The sequence below is a fragment of the Hermetia illucens genome, chromosome 2, assembly GCF_905115235.1.
Source record: "Hermetia illucens chromosome 2, iHerIll2.2.curated.20191125, whole genome shotgun sequence".
NCBI classification, from domain to species: domain Eukaryota; kingdom Metazoa; phylum Arthropoda; class Insecta; order Diptera; family Stratiomyidae; genus Hermetia; species Hermetia illucens.
In genome coordinates, this window is record NC_051850.1 from 83,060,736 (window position 1) to 83,085,700 (window position 24,965).

At 39.5% G+C, this 24,965-nt stretch overlaps 1 protein-coding gene across 1 annotated transcript in view; it reads left to right on the top strand.

Annotated features, from left to right (window-relative positions):
- LOC119647444 (division abnormally delayed protein) overlaps nt 1-24,965 on the top strand; it is a 276,981-nt gene that overhangs the window by 206,678 nt on the left and 45,338 nt on the right. Inside the window, exons 3-5 of the mRNA XM_038048367.1 lie at nt 17,260-17,383; nt 23,608-24,012; nt 24,076-24,265. Of these exons, the coding sequence (XP_037904295.1) occupies nt 17,260-17,383; nt 23,608-24,012; nt 24,076-24,265 (719 nt within the window). The remainder of the gene's footprint in view (nt 1-17,259; nt 17,384-23,607; nt 24,013-24,075; nt 24,266-24,965) is intronic.

The window sequence follows — 24,965 nt, forward strand, 5'->3', positions numbered from 1 at the left end:
CACCATAGATTTATCATTATCTTCAGCGTACATGGTAATTTTGCCAGCCTGATCGCATAGTTCGTTATCAAAATACAAAGCAATTTATACACCCATCTCCAAAAAAAAGTGTTTTTCTGCTGTCATGCTAGAGAGCGCTGTGCTCATTTTAAAGGAGAAAAAATAAACAGCATTTTAACGTACAGACTTAACTACAGTCCGCAAACTAGGATTATTAAAAAATATTACAAGCTAAGCTTTTGGTGCCTTGTTAAAAATTTTTATTTATGAATTTTGGTGTTTTTACGGCTTTTTCAATGAATAAAAAAAAACTACTGAACGAATCGCAATTATCTGAGTTTGCGGACCGTAGAAATATGTTCTGGATAGGTCGTGAAAATTTCAAAGAGTTTCGTTGGATAGATTTTGAGCTATGGTGACGGCCGATTTTCAACATGCAGTTTCGAGAAAAACGCATTTAAAAAGTAGAATAGATTTTTAGCCATAAAACCTTAACTGACCATTAATCTGCTATACCCAGTCCATAAACCTTAGGTTTCTCCAAGAAACACATGTACGGCCTTGACTTTAATTCTTGTCCTTTTGGCGAAGTCATTCAAACCTCATTCCGAACGATAAATACGAGCTTTATTACGGCGATCGACATAAATCTGGCATGTTACTTATCACGTGTTTAACACAATAATTTCCGAACAACTCCGAATATCAAAAAATCACTTTGCCCATATATTCTACACTATATCTAGATATAATTGATGCCAAAAAAAAATTCAATTCTGCAAATCCACGCACGGGATGACCCCCTTAAACAACAAATTCAATTTTAAAATCAATTAGTTGTCAGTTACCACATTTTTAAGGTTATTAAAATCGGTTCAATGTCTGTCTGTTTGTCTGTCTGTCACACGCACTTTTTTCATAAGCGGCTATACCGATTGACACGTAATTTGATGAGAAGGTGGCAACTGTGAACGCCCAGGCATGCAGTGAGTGATGTCCTTCTACGTTGAGATTTAGGGGGGTGTCAAATTTTTTTTCACCGAATATAGTCATGTGGGGTATCAAATGAAAGGTCTCAATTAGTACTTTTCGAAGCCGGTCTTAGTTTTGAGATTTGCTGGAAAGGCGGGGAGGGGTTTGAAAGTGATGATTTCTTTAACGCATCCATCTTCAGAAACTACCCAACCGAAAAATCTGAAAAAATTCACGAAGCTGCCTCTATATGGTGCCCAAGCCTCAACATACTCTCCATATCGATATCCGTTCAAATTAAGTTAATAATAGGTTATTAATATATTTTTGTGGAAATTGAGGAAAACCCCCCTTAAGTTTACCTCTGAGTTATGAAATTTGGTAGTCAAAATATATAAAATAAAATATGAAGCATATTATCCCCAAGTTTGATCATAATCATACTATTAGTAACAAAGTTGCAGTAGGTCAAAATTGGCTTTACCGTGTAAATTTACTGCAACTAAATATCAATATCGCCCTAAAATGGGTAGTCAGATATGCTAAATGCATATAAACAAATTGCATAAAAAGAGCTACTAGAAGAAGTCGGACGAATAGAGTAGGAGAATGAATAACAAGTATCACAATATGTGAGGAGGACGGGAATTTAAGCAGAAGAACCATCAAATGGATAGTTAATTGAGTTCTAAGAAAGATATATTTTGCGCTTAAAAAGATAACAACTCGGGAAACTGGAAGCTGAACGCTTCAGGTATGAAAGGTTTTGTGTATTTATTATACAAAAAATCTGAGTGGACATTTATCCAATTAGTATCTAGCACCCATTACGTGCATATATTATGTGAGAATATCCACTTTTGCGTGATATTTATATTCAAAGGGTTGAATTTACACAGAAGCGACAATTTTGACTAATCATAACTTTGTTAGTAATATCATGATTTCCACCAAATTCGGTAGAATCTTGCTCTTGATTTCTTGATTCTAGGATGAACTCAAGAGGGGTTTGTAGTCAATTACTAACAATTATAGCAATATACTATTATTAACTTTATTCGAATAGATATCGGTATGGAGGGTTTTCCGGACCATGTAGTGGAAGCCTCTTGATTTTTTTCAGATTTTTCAGTACGTTAGTTTCTCAGAATGGATCCGCGATAGAAATGATCATTCATTGTCGGAGCGTCGATCTTCTTCTGCAATAGCTCGTCGACTGGATGCAGGACGTCGTCTGGTTTCGCGGAATGGAACGCTTCCACCTTCGTCTTCCTCACTTCGAACGGCAATTTGTATTTTTCCTATTCCACTCTCCATTTATACGGCGCAGAAAAGGTTGACGGTTCGCCTGGCGATCTCAGACGTCCATGGAACCTCTGGGGTTTTGAAGGCGCAGGAATTGGATGAGCTTATCCTCATCCATGTGGATCTTCGCCAAGCAGATGCAAGCGACCGGTCTCTTGGCGATCTCGTCGTAGATGACTTTTAGTCTTACGCCCTTCTAGGCGTCGTTGATCTTTGCGACGTACGAAGTTTGAAAATCCCCGGAGGAATCGGAGCGGGAGATGAGTTCCTTGTATTTAACTTTGTCGTCCTAGCCTAGCCCAGCCTCAACATTGGTCCACATCTACGCCGTTACTTTGCTGTTAGCGATATTGTCAACCGCTAAAGAGTTGCGCAGTTCGTGGTTCGTTGACTGGCTGTTGCTGCCTACCTGTTTACAGAAATTATTCCAAGTCCTTTCACACTCCACTTCGCTTGTGTTTTTGTTCGACTTCATCTTACGATCGATTGTATTTGAAGGAGATCTTCTGGTTCTAACTCTTGAGTAGCTCTCCAGTGGACCTCTGCTTCTTAACCGGTTTCTCGTGACCGACATTCTTGTCAGCCTTCGGTTTTGAGGGAGCCCCGACATCAATGATTTCGGATTAAGAGTACCATGACTGGTACTTGCTCTACCCAGATCGACGCCAGGGGATTTGAAGCTGAAAACCACTAGTCCGTCTGCCACTTTGCTCCAGGAGGTCTCTGCGGTTGGTTTCAGCGCAGCGGTGCTATGGCCGACACCAACGGTACTGCCTGTGACGGCTACTGTCCCCCTGGTTGAATGCTAGCAGCTCCTGCTCTGATGATGCGCATCTCTATTATTTTTACCGCACAGCTTTTCGGCAAACCTGTATCAACATACAGTCTGCTGCTTGAACGACAAAGACGGACAGATTTTTTTCAGTGTATTGTTACTCGCGGCAAAAAGTGAATATAGAGTGATAAACTAGATATTTCTCCTTCGGACTCCCACCAGCTTAAATCGATAGCGCATGACCTCTCTGGATAGTACTTCAAGTGTCAAAAAAGTCAGCCTTTTTCAAACGTGGCATCAGCATCTTTTTCTTCAGCCTTTGTCCCGTTCACAAGCGGGGTCGGCTCGTCGTGATCGACTGCGCTATTTGGTTCTATCGAATGTCTGATCTGGGTGCAATCTCGAGGCTTTCAAATCCCCATCCAGCGTATCAAGCCACCGTTGCTTAGGTCTGCCTTTTGGTCGTTTACCATCGACTTCGATGTTCAGACCAATCTTGGCAAGTGAATTCTCGTTTGCACGAACTGCGTGACCATACCATCGTAGACGCCTCTCTCGCAACTTTTCCACGATCGGTGCAACCCCATAACGATCGCGAATATGCTCATTTCGGATGTGATCCAAACGTGTGACGCCACTAGTCCAACGTAGCATCTTCGTCTCGATCACCGCGAGACGCCGTTCATTGTCTTTTATGGTCGGCCAACACTCAGAACCATAGAGAGCGACTGGACGGACGACATTGCGGTAAATTTTAGATATGAGACGTTCGTTGATACGTCGATGACAAATTACACCAGTTGTGGAACGCCACTTCATCCAGGTTGCGTTAATGCGTGAAGCAATTTCATAACGCAGTTCTCCATTGGGGAGGGTAGTCGCTAGCAATGGAGAATACTTAAAGTGATTTATTTATAGCGTTTTTTTTTAATGAAAGTCCAATTCAGATCATTGCGAATTGACTAGGAAGTCCTCCTGAGTTTATTCTGCAATCATTAAATTTCGTAATCATATAGGCTGCAATATGCAGTATGGTTCTACAGCTCGGTGAAAATCGTACTGCTATTCAAAAAGTCATAGTAGCTCGCACGATTTCCGCAATATAATTGATTCTTGATTTCCACTATTCTACATAGTTTTATATTGGGTTGGGGAAAAAGTAATGTCGTATTGTGATCGAAATTTGACGCTTTATTTAACATACCTAGAATTATCCGATTTAAGTCAAATATGCGCCGTTTTGTTCACAAACTTGTTGCCATTTAGAAGGCAACTCCATTATCCCCCCCTTATAAAACCTCCCCTCCTTATTTGCAAAAAACTCAGTCAGTTTTCGCAAGCCTCTTTTGAGGCCAACTTAGTAGCACCAAGAGCGTTTTGCATGGACCAGAAGAGATGCGGTGCGATAGGACATCCCATCCGAGCTCCCGTAGCTTCTGGCGGGTCATCAAAGATGTGTGAGACCGAGCGTTGCCCTGGTGGCACACAACGCCATTCGTATTGACCAATTCTGGCCGCTTCTGGTCAATCGCCTGCTTCCAACGGTCGAGTTGCTCACAGTAAAGGGGTTGAGGGTCTGGCCATAGTTAAGCAGCTCATAGTGGATGGCTCCCTTCCAATCCCACCAAACACACAGCAAAACCTTCCTGGCAGTCAATCTGGGCTTGGCGATGGTTTGGACCGGCTCGCCGCGTTTCGACCACGATCTATTTCGCTTGAGATTTTCGTACGTCATCCACTTTTCATCACCAGTCACCATCCGCTTCAGAAATGGGTCGAATTCGTTCCGTTTCAGCAGTGCATCGCAGGCGTTGATTCTTTCTAAGAACATTCAGCCTTTTTTGGAATCCAATCTTCTGCAAATGGTTCCAAACGGTTTTATGGTCCTTACCCAGTAGATGCAAAAGAGGGGTGTAATTGTTTTTTTCGCTGATTATATAATCATGTCGGTTATTCCACATGGCAGGCCTTGGATCAGCACCCTCCAAATCAAGTCTTAGTTTTGAAGCCTATTGCAGAACGGGGGGGTAAGGGACTCAAGTTGGTACTCCATCACAGATAAAATAATAGTACCACATCGCATTAAATATCGGGTATGTTCAACGTTTATACACTACGTGCTATGTATAAATTGAACCGTCGCGTAGCCGAATATAAATGCAATAAACATCAACAAAACATTTTATACCTGTGGCGCCGAGTTTCCGGTTTCCGACTTGTTTGAATCTGTAATATGAGACACGATACTATTAAATATCCGTGAAACTCCAATGTTACCGCTGAATATCCATATCACACAAAAGTGAATAGCCTGATATACTAAAAGCGTAAGCATACAGATATCTGCAGAATATTCCTTACTCACGTTGAAGATGGGATCGGATTTTCCCATTGTGTTTTTTTCTGCAAACAATTTATACAGCGAGACGAGAACGCAGTTTTATGGTCTATAACCGATTTCTGGCCAATCGAGCGAATGCTCACATGCCGGTCTACTTGGATGATTCGACGATTTTATCGGTTTCTATGACGATTGGCCTACCAGTACGGGATGTATCTTCGACATCCACTACACCAGAACAAAATCGATCGAACCAACGCTGTGCTGTGCGAATCGTTACAGTATCGGACCCATAAACTTCACAAATTTTTTTTGCCGCCATCGTTGCATTTTTACCTCTCAGATACTAAAAATGTAAAATATGACGGATTTCTTCCTTGGTGGACTCTGTCTTTGACGCGCTATAACTTGAGACTGCAATGTACGATCATAAAACTGTCAAAGAGCCACCTGTAGCCCAAATTGTCGTCTTCAAATCTCCGTATAGTATGACCCGATGCGATAAGTACAAGACAACATATGTTTAAGTGTCGCCATCTATTGAGAAAATACGACATTACCTTTTCCCCAACCTAATATTTTGCAATGGTGTACATACTGCAGGTTCGGGTGAGACAATCTTAACTCTCTCCTAATATTTTGATAACTGGATTCTTTTTGCAGAACAATTTGACTTTTGGCTGATTTCCCAAACGTAACTAAACAAACGTTATTTTTGTTCTCCTAAAAATAACGAATTATGTTGTTTGAAAATATTGCACTAATGTCATTAGTTATCACCACGACAACTGCCACTGTAGGCATAATATTTTTGCATGTAAAATTTGTAATTTTTGTTGTCATTCAGCTTGTACCGGCTGCAGTTATATACCTTCACTTCTAAAAATAGATTCGAAATGGTCTTTATTATCACAACCATAATCATGAGTCACTAACTGTGCGAATAATTTGTTTGCTTATTGTGAACTCAACATAAAATACGTACACTTGTGAGCAAAAGTGGACATGCATTAGTTACAAATTTATAAGTAAAAAAACCTGAGCCTTTCAATTTAAAAATTTTTCATTTTAATAGTTTTTATTCAAAAAATCTCGGAGCAAAAGTCTACATCCAATTTTGGAAAATAACTGTTTGCATTAGTAGGAAGTGCTTTTCGACGGATTTCCTCTTGTAATCTATGATGCATAGAATTTACTAACTTTGTAAATTCGGGTGTTATATGTAATTATTTTTTTGTTCTTTGCTCTTTATGTCCCTTTTCCTAATTCTCCTGTCGATTGCATTTAAATCTGGTGACTAGGGTGGAGGTTTAAACCGGGTACCGGTTATTGTGCTGTTGATGATGACTAGGGACGGCTGTGTAATTGAGTTGGTCTTTCGGGTCATTGTGCTCTTGAAAAATGAAATTAAATCCCATCCACGATGTCGCCCCACAATTTCTCTAATTTTTTTTTAAATGTATATTTAAATATCCAAACCGATCCATAGTGATATCAATTATTTGCAAATTGTCAACCCCCCCAGCCGACATACAACCCACTGGTCCACGGGTCTCTCTCATCTCCTATGCTATCACCTATGCAGCAATATTCGGGTGCCCCAACACCTTTTTAAGGTTTTGTGTAAACACAAAACCTTATTAAAATCGGTTTACTGTCTGTCTGTCTGTCCGTCTGTCTGTCTGTCCGTCACACGCATTCTTCTCAGAGACGGATGTAGCGATTGGCACCAAATTTGGTGGAAAGGTGGAAACTGTGAACGGTCATGCATATAGTGAGTTACATCCTTTTACGTCGAATTTGAGGGGGGTCCCCATACATGCAAAAGGGGGGTGTAAATTTGTTTTTCATCAAATATAGTCACGTGGGATATCAAACTAAAGGTCTCGGTTAGTACTTTTCGAAGCCGGTCTTAGTTTTGAAATTTGGTGAAAAGTGGAGTGCGTGGGGTTGTAAGTGATCATTTTTTTAACGGACCCATTCTCAGAAACTACCCAACCGAAAAATGTGAAAAAAATCGGGGGGCTGCCACTATATGGCGCCTAGGCTCCGAAATACTCTCCATACCGATACCTGCTCAAATAAAGTTAATAATAGTACATTACTATAATTTTTAGTAATTGACAGAAAAACCCCCCTTAAGTTCACCTTAGAATCACAAAAGCAATGTAGGCTATAGCATAGAGCATGATTCTGCCAAATTTGGTGAAAATCGCACTATTATTAACAAAGTTATACTAGTTCAAAGCCGTCGGTCCTTTGCAAATTCAAGACTATGGATGTCAATATCACTTAAAATGGGATATTTTCACATAATATATGCATATTTTACGTGCTACATACTAATGGGGCAAATGCACACTCAAATCTCTTTGTAAAAAAGATACACAAAACCTTTCATACCTGAAGCGTCTAGCTTCCGGTTTCCCGACTTGTTGATTGTTACACGTTCTTTTCAAAATTTCTAAGAATTTTCTGGATTCTACAATAGGTAAGCTTTTTTCAACAGTGCTGAATATTTCTTCAAGCGATTTTCTTTCATCCCGTAAGTGGACAGCTTCTTTCTGGCTAGACATATTTTCACTTGAAACTTAAATCTTTGGAAAAGAAAAACACGAAAATGACACGTTACTACTTTTCAGCTGAACTGCGCACTCAATTGATTACAATCAACGAATTATCAAAATGCAAAACTGCACCTAGAGATGATGAAACTGGCAGTGTATGTCATATTACCGTTAAGTTTATCCTTTGCCTGACAACCTTTAAAAGAAAAATGTACGTCTTGGAAGCACTGTTCGTATCGCCAATGCAATCTTTAGGAAGTTTTAGTTAATTCATACTTTCCAGTGGAAATTATTTTACTACAAAGTATTTTTTCGCGTTGTATGTAGACTTTTGCTCACAAGTGTATGCAAGTGGGAATAGTGTTGCCTGATTTTCATACTTTGAGTATATAACGTTGCATCAAAATGGAATTTTTCAATGTGAAAATTACTAGATATTTTTCAGGAGAGAAAAAAACGGTTCTAATTACGACCCTCTCTGTGTAAGGGTTTTGAGGGCGTGGTAAATATATTTGAATCAGAAGTAATAAATAAAAGGAATATGAAACATGCGTTTTAGCAGTGATAAGTCGCTCATGTCATTACAAAATATAAGGAATACGTTCTAAGTTCAACAACACCGACAACAGTTATAAGCTAGACTTTGAGTTATTTATAACCACGACGGGATCTTCCTTAACAACACATCAAATTCCTTCAACAATTTTAAGAGCACCAATAAAAAATTGGATTTGCTTATTCTGTAGATATTTAAGTATGCTCCAAGTTTAAATGCTCAAATATTCCTTGTGCACACAATGCGCTCGAAAAGCGAAAACCAGATCCACACCGTTAGCCCTAAGCCGTAGGAAAGAATAACAAATATTTAATGAATAAACACGGAGCGAACACCGAGATCCTGTGTTGTTTCCACGTCGGCATGGAACCTTGAATTATTTAAAAACCAAAAGCCCTACATTATTCAAATTATCATGGATTAGTACGTCATATTGGAGCTGAGCTATCTCTCCGTAGGAAATAAACCCAAATATTTATATCACTTTATTCAATGTTTGTTTAGATTTAGGTACAACTTTGGGTTAGTTCCCATCGTGCCACATCATTGTGATGGCAAACAACAGTGCCATCTTGATCGCCTGGGTTCATTCTTGTACCTTTCTGTTGCGTTCTTTTTCCTTATAAAAACAAAAATAGTTTCACCATACAGGGATCCCTGGCCGGAATAGAGACATTTGATAACCGCATGAGATTTCAAGCAAACGGTGAGTCTTTACAGACTTTGTGTACACATGCATGTATAAACGTCCGAGGTAACTTGACAAACAATGTTCCGTTTATGAAATGAGATTAATTCCACGCAGCAGATATCAACATTTGAGACCGCATCCGAGATTACGTCTGATGAGTACAAAATTCATGATTCACATTCTGCATTCTTCCATAGATCCTTAATTACTACATATTTCAGAGTGAAATAGTTTTAAGGAGTAAGTTCACTGAAGCCGTCTAAAATTAAGCGGAAATTTTAAATAGTTGATGAAAATTAAATTGAATGAAAAATCGGGGGATAGTAGTGTTTAGTGAAGTTTTTAATCATATCTGAATGTGCAGCTGAAAAACTTTATATTGGAAATAATAACATAGACAACAATTAAATGTACATACTCAGTTCTCCTTAACCTTATATAATAATTAATAAAGTTGATTGGGCCCCCTGGAGAAAACCTCCAATCGTTGTTCCGGCTAATAAACGAAAGTAGGGGCGGATGAGGGATCGAATGGTTAGAATTGAGAAGGTGGGTTATTCATGAAGGGAACCGTTTCGTTTGCGTGGTTAAGCATATTGGGAAAGGAGGAAACGATCCGTGTAGAAAATAAATTTACTATGTATGTATGTATGTTGAGCAGACGGACAATTGGAGTGAAGAGGAGTGTCTCTTACTTGCTGATGGTAATTTTCTGATACTCGGCAAATTAAGGATTGGAACTTTCAATGAATTTCATCACATTTCTGGCTAGGACGGCGTGGATGCGTGGTGTTTCAGAGGGTTGAGGGGCAACCTCCAAATATCGTTGATTTTATCTACTTCCATGTTAAAGACGCCACAGTGCATTTAACCTTAGCGGTCCCTTTCAATATGGCTTGTCCCATCTTAGGCTCAACGGGACTAGCAGCTAGTAAAGGATCGCGTTTAAAGGGGTGAACGTCGCGATTCGGGAATATCCAAGAAGCTGATACTTGCAGCAATAATTTACTATACATATTACCTTATCTCTCCGCATTGGCGTACTAAGTGGGGAACACTAAAATTTCAATACTAGCGTTTACGTTTTTATTAAGGTTTTGTTTGTAGATTAGTTTAGTTAGTTTTGAGATTTGTTAAAAAGGCGGGGAATGGGAGGGGTGGAAAGTGATGATTTCTTTAACGGACCCATTCTCAGAAACTACCCAACTGAAAAATCTGAAAAAAAATCATAAAGCTGCCTCTATCGATATCTGTTCAAATTAAATTAATAATAGTATATTACCATATTTTTGGGGAAATTGAGCAAAACCCCCTTAAGTTTATCCCATAAAAGTTGCTAGTAGTATAAAATATAATATGAAGCATATTATCCCCAAGTTTGATCATAATCATACTATTAGTAACAAAGTTACAGTTGACTTTAGCGTGTAAATTTACTGCAACTGAATATCAATATCACACTAAAGTGGGTGGTCAGACATGCTAAATGCATATACATTACGGGCTACGTACAAATGGGATAGTTCTACACTCAAATATACTCACAGAAGAAACAAACAAAACCTTTCATGCCTGAAGCGCCTAGCTTGCAGTTTCCCGACTTGTTTATATTGGTCTTGCCATACATTCAACAGACAAATGGTCCTATATGCAAGGAACAAAAATTGACACAAATTATTGCATGCGTGCAGCTGCGGTGAGCAAAATAAATGAAGACTTAGTTCTTTTACAAGCGGCTCGATTGGGAATATATGGTACTCCCCAATATTTAACCTACCGAAATATATATATTGTATGCCGCACCTATTCTTTCCTGTGAACTCTAGTCCACTAATTATATTGATGTCTCTGATTAAATATCTATTTCAAGAAACTGTACATCACTATTTCTGCGTTGGCATTGCAGCGTCAGGGTTGTCTGGCTAAAATTACTCTGATGCTCGTTCTCATCGAGCATGGAACATGCGCAATATGCATAAACTCGCACGCATATGAGATATGGATGCGTGATTCGCACGTAAATTCGCCTTCTGAAAGCTGAATGATTTGAACAATGTCGACCAATGTGCGCACGGACGTGCGACTTTGGTGACTGAAAAATCACGTGGATGATGACCGAAAAGAAAATACAAGAACTTGGAATCTGAAATCTTAATTTTTGTGGCTGCTAATGAGTATTTCCTGTTCATTTGGTTATTCAAACATGGCCTCATGTTTTACATTATAATACTAATAAGACGTGCTAGCTGATATATGAACAGGATACGTTGGATTCGTTTCTAGAGCATTTGCAATAGTACTGACCTGTAATAATAAGGTGTCTAGTGGCAGACTTGGTTTCCAAATAGACCTAAAACCAAAATTATTGAAATGCTTCAGCTTCGTGACAGACCCCATCTATATTTTCCAGGCAGTTACATAGAGAGATGCTTATCTAGATGGTCTGGGGTATGTGGAGTCGCCCCTTCTTTGCCATGCTTCCTGCGATGCTGCCCATTGTTTGTTTCATTAATGTTTTGAGCAGTTTTAACTCGTAAAAATAAATTTATCATTTTTATCAATTTCTTCACAAAGATTCTAAATAGACCCAAGCAAATGCTTTTATTCGATAGATTAAGACAATGCTACAGTGGAGAATCATCACCGTTAGAGACGCTTTTGGGAGAACAGCCGATATAAATCTCTCTTCTGATTATAAAATTATATTGCCTATTAAGTCAGGGCAGCAAATAGTGACTGCCTTTTGCGCTGGTGATCATAAATTCACTCAAAGTATTCCCTGTTTATCGTAAATACATTCAAGGTATTTTGTTATTATTTGCTTCCGAATCTGTGTGCGTTTCTGAATAATGGCATGAAGTTCGGCATTCTAAGCCTGGGCGAAGTAAGATATTGGACACTGGGAAACACTCTTCCCTATCCTGTGGCATTATCGATACATTTATATTCTGATAAGTTTGTCGATAGCATATGCACAAGCGCTGTCGAATCAAGCAAATAAACACCCAGAGTAAGGTTCCCATGATTCTGCGGACAGGATTTTGTCTATAAGATTCCAGTAAAGTTCCAGGATAAGAAAAAACATTGCAACTGTGCAATGCTATGTACCAACGGAGACTTCTGATATGGAGGTGAAACATGCTTTCTATATGTGATCAGCTGCATATTGTTCAGGAAGAATTTCTAAAAGGGACGTTATGATCATATTGGGTGGTCTGAATCCCATCAGTAGTTCTGATAGAACATTACTCGCCCAATCGTATACTATTTGATATATCCTTCTAATAGTGCGAAAATCTTTTCTGAGTATTGCCCGACTATCATGGATAATGAACGGTGCCTCGCAATAACGGAGACAAAGCTGTTGCGTTGGATCAGTGGCATAATACGCCATAATCACATGCGAAATAAGGATATCTGCGATCGATATGAGATTGCACGGATTATGGGAAGAGAGTGACGTCTTTGATGGTATGGTTACATAGATTGCGCTAACGAGAACTGATTTGCCCAAATTGGTCTAAACATCGAAGTCGATGGGAAATAGCCAGGCCTGCCTGGAAGGAAACGTCCATCGAGCAGCTCAGCTGAGCTTCAGTTGCAAAAGATTATTAAACTGCATTAGCAACAAAACAGCCCGAATTGCGCCTATAAATTTCGCCAAACCGACCGCACTGCACTGCTCCAGGGAGCCTATGGGAACAAGCCGGGAAACCAGAAGCTGGACGCTTCCTTTTCTTTTATAAAGACATTTGAGTGTGCATTTATCCCATTAGTACCTAACACGTAATATATGCATATCTTATGTGAAAATATTCACTTTCAAGTGATAATGACATTCAGTTTTGAATTTGCACAAAAGCGGTAACTTTGATCTATTATGACTTTGTTAGTAATAATGAGATTCTCACCAAACTTGGTACGATATTGCTTTACATTATAGCCTATATCGCAGCGAAATTTAGTGGTACCAGGATGGCCTTAAGGGGTGTTTTGTAGCCAATTACTTAAAATTATAGTAACATACTATTATTAACTTTGTTTGAAGAGATATCGGTGTGGAAGGTATTTTGGTGCCTAGGCAGCATATAGTAGCAACCTCTTGATTTTTTCAGATTTTTCGGTTGGGTAGTTTCTGAGAATGGGTCTGTTAAAGAAATGGTCACTTTCGACTCCCTGCACTCAACAAATGACAAATTTGAGACCGGCTTCGTAAAGTACTAACCGAGACATTTGATACCACATGACTATATTTGATTAAAAAAATTTACACCCGCCTTTTGCATGTATGTCGTCAAATTTCTTTGATTTCCCGAGCCAGTGGCTGATAGTTCACTTTCTTCTCCACGTACTTCCCTTCAATATTGCTATTATGGGGGATAGCAACATCAATAATATACGCGAAGCGACCCGTCTTGTCAACTAGCAGCACGTCAGGCTGGTTGTGTGAAATATGGCGATCAGGTAGAACTTACCGGTCCCAACACATGCTGGAAGCAGAACTATCAATTATCAGAGTATTGAAATATCGATCCGCCAAGTTAATTGGAGTGAGCACACAGTCTTCCTTATAAACAGCCACATGTAAGGGACTCGCCTGCTCTTTACTGTAAAAATAAGTGCATAGCGAGTCGACTTGGCGCTGTGCCGCCACGTCAACCACGCGAATACTATTCTTCCCCGAGGGATGCGAGTTTAGCACCAGCTTTATATTATACATCGCAGGAATTCGGACAGCAGAGCATCCTTCAGATCACCAACTCGAGCATGGGTTGCTTGCAGAATTCCTAGGTACTTGCAGAAGTCTATCTCGGCCATAGTTTGGATGCGGGGGCCACCAATGCTATGTTCGGCATGCAGCTCGTGATGACCTTTGCGGATGGCTTCGATGCATGGATTCCACACTTGTCTAATTCAAACTCCATCTGAATATCACGGCTGAACATGTCTACTATTCGCAACAGACGTCTAAGCTGGTCATCAAGTGTGTCAACTTGCACTTAATACATGGGCCATATTTAATTGCATGGTTTTGCCCTCCAATATCATTCAGTAGCCATGAAAGGCGGTTCAGTGCCATCCAGAAATAAAGGGGATCCAAAGAATCCTCCTAGAAGATGCCTCTCCGTATACGGATAGACTCTGAAGTATTGATACCCTCAGATGAGCACACTGATAAGGTGGTATGCCAGCGCTCCATGAATGTCGCCAAGAACTTTATTAGTTTCGGATCAATACGATATAGACGTAGCACGTCAATTAGCTAGGTATGTGGTACGCTGTCGAAATCATCATAATCGATATAGCAACTAAAAAGTTTTTTTTGCCTCTAGTAGTTGCTTGTCGTACAACTACCAAGTCAATAATGAGTTGCTCTTTGCTACCGACTCGATAGCCTTTTTGCTCCTCGAGCAGAATATTGATGGTCTCGAATTGCGCGCATTGACCCTTCCGCTAATAAAGGATGTTATGAATTTGTAAGTAATCGGTCTCGGGTCCTGTACTATGTCCTTTTTAGGTATCCTGTACTATGTCCTTTTTAGGTAGGTAATCGCTGCAGTGAGAAATGGTGGAAATTCCACCGACCGACTCATGAGCTGATTTATGCTGTGCGCCAATCGATCATGTATACTGATGATTTCTTTGTTCCAGAAATTCTGCAGCTGATCCAGAGCTGGGTCCCTCCAGTTCTTCGAGTTGTTTATGGCTCGTCGAACCTCCTCATCCGTAACATCCAAAAAATTTATGTCCGGCAAAGTGGCACGGCGGGTACTTTCGTGGTAATCCACTCAGGGTATTCAACAGGCTGGGCGGGTAAACTCCAAAGTCCAGCACAATATTCTTTCGCTTTCGCCACCAAAGACTGTACTGTCTGAAGCCTCTGTTGGGTTACATTGAGTGATCTGAAAAAACTCCGCTGATTCCTCGGGTATGTTGCATTCTGGAAGTGTGTGTCTGAAGTGACTTTGCCATACCGTCGTAACCGACTACATACGGCAGACAATTTCTGCTGTAGTGTGCCCAGAATGCAACTACGAGTGTCTCACTGGGGATGGCATAGTTCCGGTAAATCCTCTGCACTTTATTCTTTATCCGTCTGCTGGCATTGTCAGAGCTGCTTTGAGTCAGCCTAGAAATGTCCTGCGTTAATGGGTCACGCCAGTGTTCCAGACGAATTCTCCAGGGTTGATCTCTTCGATCACTCAAACCAATAATGCGAAAGCGAATCTTCTTACCGTGCAATTTGACAGCCGCATTTTCTTATTTTTTTTTCAAATTTCCTTCTATTCATTTATTTTTATTTGTGCATACAATTTATTTTTTTGTTGCTTTTCTGATTCTTATATTTTTTCTCCTCTTTTATTGAATTGAACAATTATATCAACATGAAGTCGACATAATTCTTTTTGATTCGAGGACTCCGCTCCGCTCCTCCCTCTGACTCGCAAGACTAAGAGTAGAGGCTTTCATTCTGATGATGACAAAGCAGGAGAAGCATTGACTAAGTATGCGATCCGTCGTAGACCAGGATTAGATATGGGCTAACAGTCGGTTTAGCTGTCACTAAGAATCTGGGTAAAATCAAGATGATAATCACACACTACCGTTTCAGCCTTGAATGAAGTGCTGTAAGGCGCTTCAAAGTCAGATCCAATTGGAATGTTGCCAACGATTTATTATTATTATTGATAATTAAATGATTTCATAATTTTACATGAACCAAAAACAGATTTTAGTTAACGTCACACCCGCTCTTGTGATACTAACGGTATGTTTATGCATAGGAAATTGTGATGAACGTAGTTAGCGGCAATGTCCAATGTTTGTTTGCTTGGGATGAACATATTAATTGTAGCTTCAATATGTATGAATACCTGGAGCGTATAACTTCCTGTTTCCCAACTTGGTTTCTACCAAATGGGACAAAGGGAAGAGAATGTTGAGTGAAATCTGCCATGAGAAAGTTTTGAAAAGAAGACACTGATAGTACGCAGCCACATCCATCAATGGTTCTCTGAATGTCCGTTGGTTGACTCTCATTTCAAATGCATATAGTGATATGGCATACCATCATCTCAAGGATTTTGTCATATATGATTTCCCAACATGAATGATTATATTGCGTGCTGCAAAATTAATTCCATTTACCTTCGCGATCGATTATGTACCTAGAATATATAGAAACAGTTCGGTATGATTGGGTATAATTTCGTCGTATTTATTCCATATAATTTATAAATTGGAGGGAGCTTTCCAACTGTTTTTCGTTCCTTTTTTTTCGTAATAACATTTCACAACTGAATGGAACACCCAGTGTGTTTTTACTAAGCTAAATTGGCTTTTTCAAGACTGAGTTATTTTAGTAACAGTTCGCAGCAGGTGGGGGCTATTGTGGCACTATCCCAGTGGTTCGCATATTCGCATTGTTAGCAAATGTGCATTTAATACGCTTTTTGTTTTTGCTTCAGGCAACTTTCTTCTCTGACCATTAATTTACGTTAATTCGGTTTCCTTTGCAGCATGGATATGAAATCGGAAGTTTCTATTTCTTCCCCCAATTTATCACACAACGCAGTCCTTTGCAAATCACACAAATCACTGGAAATGGAGTAGGCGTGGTATCATAATTCCTCGATTGCAATATGATTTGTGTTGCAGTATCCAGAAACTAGATTCAAGTTTCACCTAGAAAAACAATGTTTGATAATTTGAAGTTGGAGTTCGGGAGCTCTACTGTCCTTCCGGCACTTGACACCGTCTTTGCCGTGTTTGGCTCAATGAATTGCGCCATAGTCACTTGGGTTCATTCAAGAAACGAAGCAACAAATCGTTTCATGCTTGCTAGCAACAGTGGTGTGACAAGCAGTAGAAGCTTGCTGCCCCACGTACCTGTATTTATAGCTTAAGTAGTCTGCTCTTGCTCAATTGATACATTTCTTCTATCCCTTCTTCATCCATCAATAAACCTAGAAAATTCTTGATTATTCTTCGACAGGTGAATAATTCGAACAATGGCTGACTTACGTTTTTCCCGTACTTGTTTAATTGCAGAACATATAATCAACTTGCTAGATCAGTCAGAGGAGAAAACGCTGAATGTTTTCTCGCAGGTCTACCGGAGGATGCTGCCACTATCCAAGGAATTAATTGGCAATCTGTACACACATATAAGAAGGTAAGTTGGTCATTATGTTAATGCGATGCGCATGAATCATTTGATGAATGTATGAGAATTTTAAGCGAAATGTACATCTGAACTGCTCGATGAATGGAGGACGTGTTATTTATGCTTGAATGACATGTGGACTTAAGAACAGGGCCACACCAGAATCGAGGACTTTTTCGACTTCATCCATTACACCCCTGTAGTCCTGTAAACATCGGTTACTCTTTCACTTTAACTTTTTCAACTGGTCTTCCGAATAAAAAGGAGATAGACTCCTAGTCATTTGCACAGTGCATTTAAATAGCCATTAGCGAACTATGTAGTCATGGCTTTAATCACTATTTCAAATTTCTCATTGCAATGCATAAAGAGGCGTTTTAAAGTATAAGAATGTATGTTCATGTTCCTTAATAACATTTTAAATACCATTCTTAACAGCGCTGAATGATTGATGGCCGCGACACTAGAGAGTTCTTGTTGCCTCTAACGGAATAGCTATAATTCCAATCACTGTTATATAAATACCCGAGATCAAGACTTGAGGATCGCATCAATTTATGAAGCTTGCCAATCATTGTCATCTTCTGAAAGCCGTTCTTTGTCATCACCCTGAATTGAATTTTGTGTATCAAATCTTTTCTTCTTCTTATTTTTCCTATTACTTCGAAAATAATTTTGAAAAGCAACACATTATGGCTGGAAATGTTCGTTTAATTGACGAAAAATATTTTTATGCTAATAACAACTTTCTTTTGTTTTACAACAGTGACATGGTAATATGCGAGAATTGTCGTTATAGCATTTAAAAGTGCACTGTTAGCGAATCTTTGATACCAGAGTTTATTCTTTTTCATCCGTATATGACTAATGGGGAGTTTTTAAGCAATGCTATCTATAAAATTGACATTTCGTTAAGATGGTAATCTTTGGATATGTTTTGGAGAAACTCCAATTTTGGATAACCCTGAAGGAAATTACTTAACGGTGGCAAACGAAGAACCATTTTTGTTTCTATCGAGGGAGATTTTACCAGGGAAACAGGATATGAAATGAAAGAATCCGAAATTATGGCTCGAAATTGTATTAAAACAAGTCGGGAAACCGGAAGCTGATCGCTTCAGGTATGAAAGGTTTTGTTTGCTTGTTCTGTGAGTATATTTAAGTGTAGACTATCCCATTTGTACGTAGCCCGTTATGTGTATGCATTTAGCATGTCTGAGCGTGATACTGATATTCAGTTGCAGTAAATTTACACGGCAAAGTAAACTTTGAGCTACTGTAACTTTGTTACTAATAGTGGGATTATGATCAAACTTGGGGATAATATGCTCCATATTATATTTTATACTACTACCATAACTCTGAGATATATAATACTTAAGGGGGGTTTTAGTCAATTTCCACAAAAATATGGTAATATACTATTATTAACTTAATTTGAACAGATATCGATATGGAGAGTATTTTGAGGCCTGGGCACCATATAGAGGCAGCTTCACGATTTTTTTCAGATTTTCAGTTGGGTAGTTTCTGAGAATGGGTTCGTTAAAGAAATCACCATTTTCGACCCCTCGCATTCCCCGCTTTTCTAATAAATCTCAAAACTAAGACTGGCTTCGAAAAGTACTAATTGACCTTTCATTTGATACCCCACATGACTATATTCAGTGAAAACAATTTGTACACCCGCCCCCCCCCCCCTAAATCTCAACGTAGAAGGATATCACTCACTGCATGTCTGGGGGTCCACAGTTCCCACCTTTTCACCAAATTTCGTGTTAATTGGTATGGCCGTTTCTGAGAAAAGTGCCTGTAACAGACAGACAGACATTGAACCGATTTTGCAAACAAAAGCTTAAACAAGTCGGGAAACCGGAAGCTGGACGCTTCAGGTACGAAAGGTTTTGTGTATTTCTTAGTACGTAGCACATAATATATCCATATATTATGTGAGCGTATCCACTTTCGGGTAATATTGACATTCATAGTCTTCAATTTTCAAAGAAGCAACAAATTGGAGGTATTATAACTTTGTTAGTATTAGTGCGATTTCCACTAAACTTGATGAAATCATCCTCTATGTTATATCCTATTTAGTGGTGCTAACATGAACTTTAGGGGGGTTTTGCAGCCAATTACTAAAAATTATAGTAATATACTATTATTAACTTTATCTGTACAGATATCAGTATGGAAGATATTTCGGAGCCCAGGCACCATATATCGCAACCTGCTGATTTCAGATTTTTGGGTTGGGTAGTTTCTGAGAATGGCCCCCTTAAAAGAATGATCACTTTCAACCTCCCGCGCTCCCCATCTTTCCAACAAATGTCAAAACTTCGAAAAGTACTAACCGAGACCTTAAATTGATACCTAACATGACTATATTTGATGAAAAAAATGTACACCCCCTTTTGCATGTATGGACCTCCGCTTAAATTCGACGTAAAAGGATGTAACTCACTGTATGCGTGAGCGTTCACAGTTCTCAGCTTTCTACCTTAGGTGCCAATCGCTCTAACTGTCTCCGAGGAAAATGTGTGTGACGGACAGACAGATAGACAGTAAACCGATTTTAATAAGGTTTTGTGTTTACACAAAACCTTAAAAACTACTTCGACTTGAAGTTTTGAGGGTGTATCCCCTTTGGATCTACTTTTTAATTAAAGGACATATCGATATTCGTTACAAAGGTGTTGATTATAGAAGTAGTGTTGAGTAATGAAGCTAACCGAGTTCGAGTGGATATCATAACAGCTTCGAGGCAACATGGAATTTTTTTAAAATCCATTTTTGCAAAAATGTGATGGTTTTGAAAAACTGAAAGAAGAAACCGCAAAAAATCTTTTGAAATTTGTTTTTAAAAGTTGATCCATACTATCATATATAAAGGATGTAGTACGCCTTGACACGCATGCACCCAAAACCTTTACACCCGAAGCGCTTGGCTTCCGGTATTCTGACTTGTTTTCGTGAAAAATGGAACCATTAACTTTAAGTGTCCTCCTTTTTGTGAAAAATGCATATCTTTTTAAATCCTTCAAGCAAACCCTAGATTTTACTGTTATTTAATTAAATCCAGGTACATTTTCTGATTCAGATGATCAAGTTCACCACGGTTTTGATCATCGCAAAGCATAATAATAAAAATACATTTTTTTGACGGCCATTTGTAACACCAATCCATCTCAGACAGGCTCTGCCTCGACTTCTTTCTCTACCATAGGTATCTAGGATCATCCCGGACCCCGCCACAAATCCTGGCCGAGTAAATCAGATCCGATTGTTTAAATGTCTTAGTCCATATTCAATCGAACTAGCACTTTCGACTCCATGCATATTTACTCCATGGATGGGGTCTTTCACGTGTGTTGCTACCTGGAATGTGCTTGCGAATTTAGCTGACAGGAGTTTTTTTTACCTTAAGTATGTTCAATTTTCTGTTTGAAAATTGAGGGGGTCTCAAGTCTGCCATCCACTTGATGGTAGACTGGACCAATTGGGGAGCAGCTTACTCTCGCAGTGTATGGTCCGCGAACTCCTCTGATAGTATCCAATCTTTCAAAAGAGACGACTTGCAGATTTGTCCAGAGCAGACGCATGCCCGTGATGAGTTCAGTCCCCCGTCACGTGTGCGGCGGACTTATGACTCTCTCAGTGTCCGGATAGCTGAATGATTAGAGCACAAGGCTCATGTACGGAAGGTCACAGTTCAAATCTCACTTGTGGCAGTGGGATTTGTATCGTGATTTGACTTCGGATACCAATCAACTCAGCTGTGAATGAGTACCCGAGTGAAATCAGGGTAATAATCTCGGGCGAGCGCAATGCTGACCACATTGCCTCCTACAGAATACAGTAATCCCGTAGTGTACCGTTACGGTCTTGAATGAAGTGCTCTAACATACTTCAAGGCCCTGATCCATTTGGATTGTTGCGCCAACGATTATTATCATAATGGACGAAATCGCAAGTCATCTTTCATAGTATGCCATCAACGACTTTGGTTCGCTTGTTCTTATTTCCTTCTTTTCCTTATTCGCACTGAGTAGGTTATTTACTTTTCTTCTTCTTCTTCACTTCCACCTAGAAATCTGATCTGCTAGATTTATTTCTATATATAATTTATTTAATTGGAACAGTGATTGGTTTTTAAATGAAGTTCTATTTGGCTGATATATATGAATATACATATACGCGAAATTTTGAAACTTTACTCTTCTTCACGAGTACAGTTAAGACATTCAGTTGACGCGAACGCGATTCCGGCCTTGTCGAGAAATGAGCAAGAATGCTTGGCACATGCACGTCCGAACCAAACAAATACGTGCCTGAACGCTAAATATTGGATTTCTCAATGGAGAAAGGGAGGAACTCACAAGTGCCCTTCGAGAGAGGCGCACTAACATTTGCGCTCTACAAGAATTTTGCAGCCCACGCAGTCAAACAGGCCGATCGAAGTGCAACATGACTGCGGACGACTATATCGGCATTGTGGGCGATCTTAATGGTCCTGTATATGAAAAGGCCGACGGAAACAGGTGCCATGTAGAGATGAGGGTGACAAGAATATAGTCCATGCGACCCATGCATTTTGTCACTATCATTGGTTGCAAAGTTGTTCTCCATGAGGCCATCGTGCTTCAACATCGGCCTTTGATTGCTATCTTGCGAACCAAACTACTAACAAAACAACCTGAGAAACGTACTGGCCACCACGGAATAAATGGTAGCGATTTCGTAATAAATGATTTCACTTGTGCAATTACGAACGCCGGAGTATCGTCGAATAAGGTAAAATCACGATTCACAAAGCGACTTATGCAACACTCGAAATCATCAAACCTGGTAAGCGGTTCATCAACCGAGATGACCGAGAATGACGATGTTCAAATTAAGGTCCGTGAGAGCAACGCATAAGTTTCTCCTCAATAAACCATTGACCAATTGGCACATTTACAAGAATGCCAACCGGGAAACAAAGAAAGCGATTACTATCACCCGAGCGGTGGAGACCCTGGATGGCGAGATAGATCTGTATCGAATTTGTCACAACGCGCATAGGACATTGAACTCTTCTATTGCGTTAATGACAAGAACGGTACTTTGCCTACTGATCGACGAATCGCGGTGAACAGATGGCGAGAATATTTCGAGCAATGGAAGAATTTGTTCATCTTCCACTTCTACAAGCACTGCTAACATTTGGAGCAATTTCACCTGTCAGCGCGTCAGAAGTCAAGGAAGAAATCAAACGAATGAAAAGCAGCATGACCTGACCACATCGTAGTTAAGCTCTGGAAAGCGAAAAACTGGAACCGAACACTGTAGCTCCGTTCAATCAAGTTACTTATAAGGGTAGAATACCATCCGTCTTGCAAGAAAACACCACTTTTCCACCATGGCAAAAGAAGTAATCCAGCAGAATGTATGTTGCTGTCCCACACTATGAAGAACGCATTCGTTATGACCATATTCGCGATATGTTCAAGTAACAGTGAAACAAGCCGATTTTTTCAAGAACTTCAGACTGACTAAAGCAATACACGTTGCGGGGACATTCAAAGAGAAAAACGATGACAAGCATCGTCCTCTCTACATTGCTTTTCTCGATCTAAACAAAGCGTTTGATCGTGTCCCATACAAACTCACTTGGTATGCTCTGTGACAACAGCTAGTGCCAGCGGGGCTGATGCGCTGGGTTAAATTCCTCTACCATGATCCTCTGCTCTATGCATTTGCATTCTGGCAAATCTCATCTCGTACACCTTGTGCAAAAGTAGAGTGATCAGCTCATGCAATACGGTCTAAAACTGAATTTGAATAAAATGGTATGAATATCTCGATGCAATGTTCTCAGTGAATGGTGAACTGCGTTATAAAATTGCTTCACGCATCAGCGCAACTTGGATGAAGTAACGTTTCAAAATTAACGCAGTGTCGTCTGCCATGTCAACCTCTGGGGTTCTGAGTGCTGGCCGACTGTAAAAGACAATGAACGATGCCTCGCGGGAATCGAAATGCAGGTGCTGTGTTGAATCAGCGGCTTAACACGCTATGATTACATCCAAAAGAAAAATATCAATAAAGTGAAAAAAAACTTCTGCTCTGTATCTTATTTTAATTGAAGTTTGAATGGGAAGAATGGTCGGGCTTGCGTTGCAGCAAGTATGTCACATTAATATATGTCTCTTTGATAGAAAACGACGTTAACGTTTTATTTATTTTTTTAGCTATTTTACAGCAGCGAGCGATTCGGAACCAGATCAACATCTTCAGGTTTTTTTCTATAACTTGTTTCCGATTGCTTACCACCGAGCGGTCCACCTGAACAATGGAGATTTGCCAGAATTCTATATAGAATGTTTAAAAAAGTCATTTGACGATCTGAAACCTTTCGGTGACATTCCCAAAGAACTTAGCAAAAGCCTGACACAAAGTTTGGACGCTGGTCGCCTTTTCATCGATGTATTGCAGAAAGCCGGTGAAGTTTTGGATGAGGCTGATAAACTCGACTCTTTAACATTGATACCAGCTTGCCGAACTCATTTACTCAAGATGACATATTGTAAACAGTGTCATGGACACGCTCCCTCCTCAGTCAAAGCATGCCATGGATACTGTAAAAATGTGATACGGTAAGTCTTCATTTAGTCTTGTAGAAAAAAACAACCATTCAATGTACTGCAATTTCATTCCAGTGGGTGTTTAGCACAATTCCTTGGAGTACTGGATGGCCCTTGGTCGAACGTGGCGGAAGCAATTGAAGCTTTCGTTTCGTCGTCAATCTTTTCGGAAAATGGAGTTATAAGTGTAATAAAAGGATTAGATACGAAATTGTCCGAGGCGATCATGCGTGCTATGCAGAATGGACCCGATTTAGAGAAAAAGGTAGGCAAATTTGAATTTTAACAAATTAATTGCAGACTTGATTGTACCAGAAATGCAAAACCGCAATTAGAGATTGAGAATTGGAGGAATCAACAACAAATTTCCATAGCTTATTTCATCTCAGTTCATCTTATGGGGATTCCTCAGTATAAACCTAATTTTCTCTTTCATCATCTATTCATGGTTGAGTGATTCGAATTGTACATATACCTGCCAACTATTTAAGTCTTCTTCTTCTAATAATCGGGAAATATTTTCTAGTTTTTCGAAGGATATCTTATAACTCACGCCTGACATAAGCTCCATATGGGGTTTGATGTACTTCACAAATCTGCTCGGTAAAAAATCACATATCTGAGATAGCAGTTGTGTCGAGAAATTAGTTTCATATAACTTCTCTACTTGCATTAAACTTTGTACGAGTCTACAATGACCAAGAAAAAGTTCAGCAGCTACTCAACTTAGATGTGTATATAACTTATATGCATGTATCTTAATGACCCAAGAAATTGAAAATTCCAGGCTTATGTTATCGATTGTGCCATCAGGAATGACTGCTTCACAGCTCCCCTACCGCATTCAATCTTGAAGCTTATACTGAGTCAAGAACTCAATTAAAACTGACCGCAAACTATTACTTGCATTATTCTTGCAAAGAAGTAAGAAATGCCATACACTCACTTGGTTCTCATATTTTTTT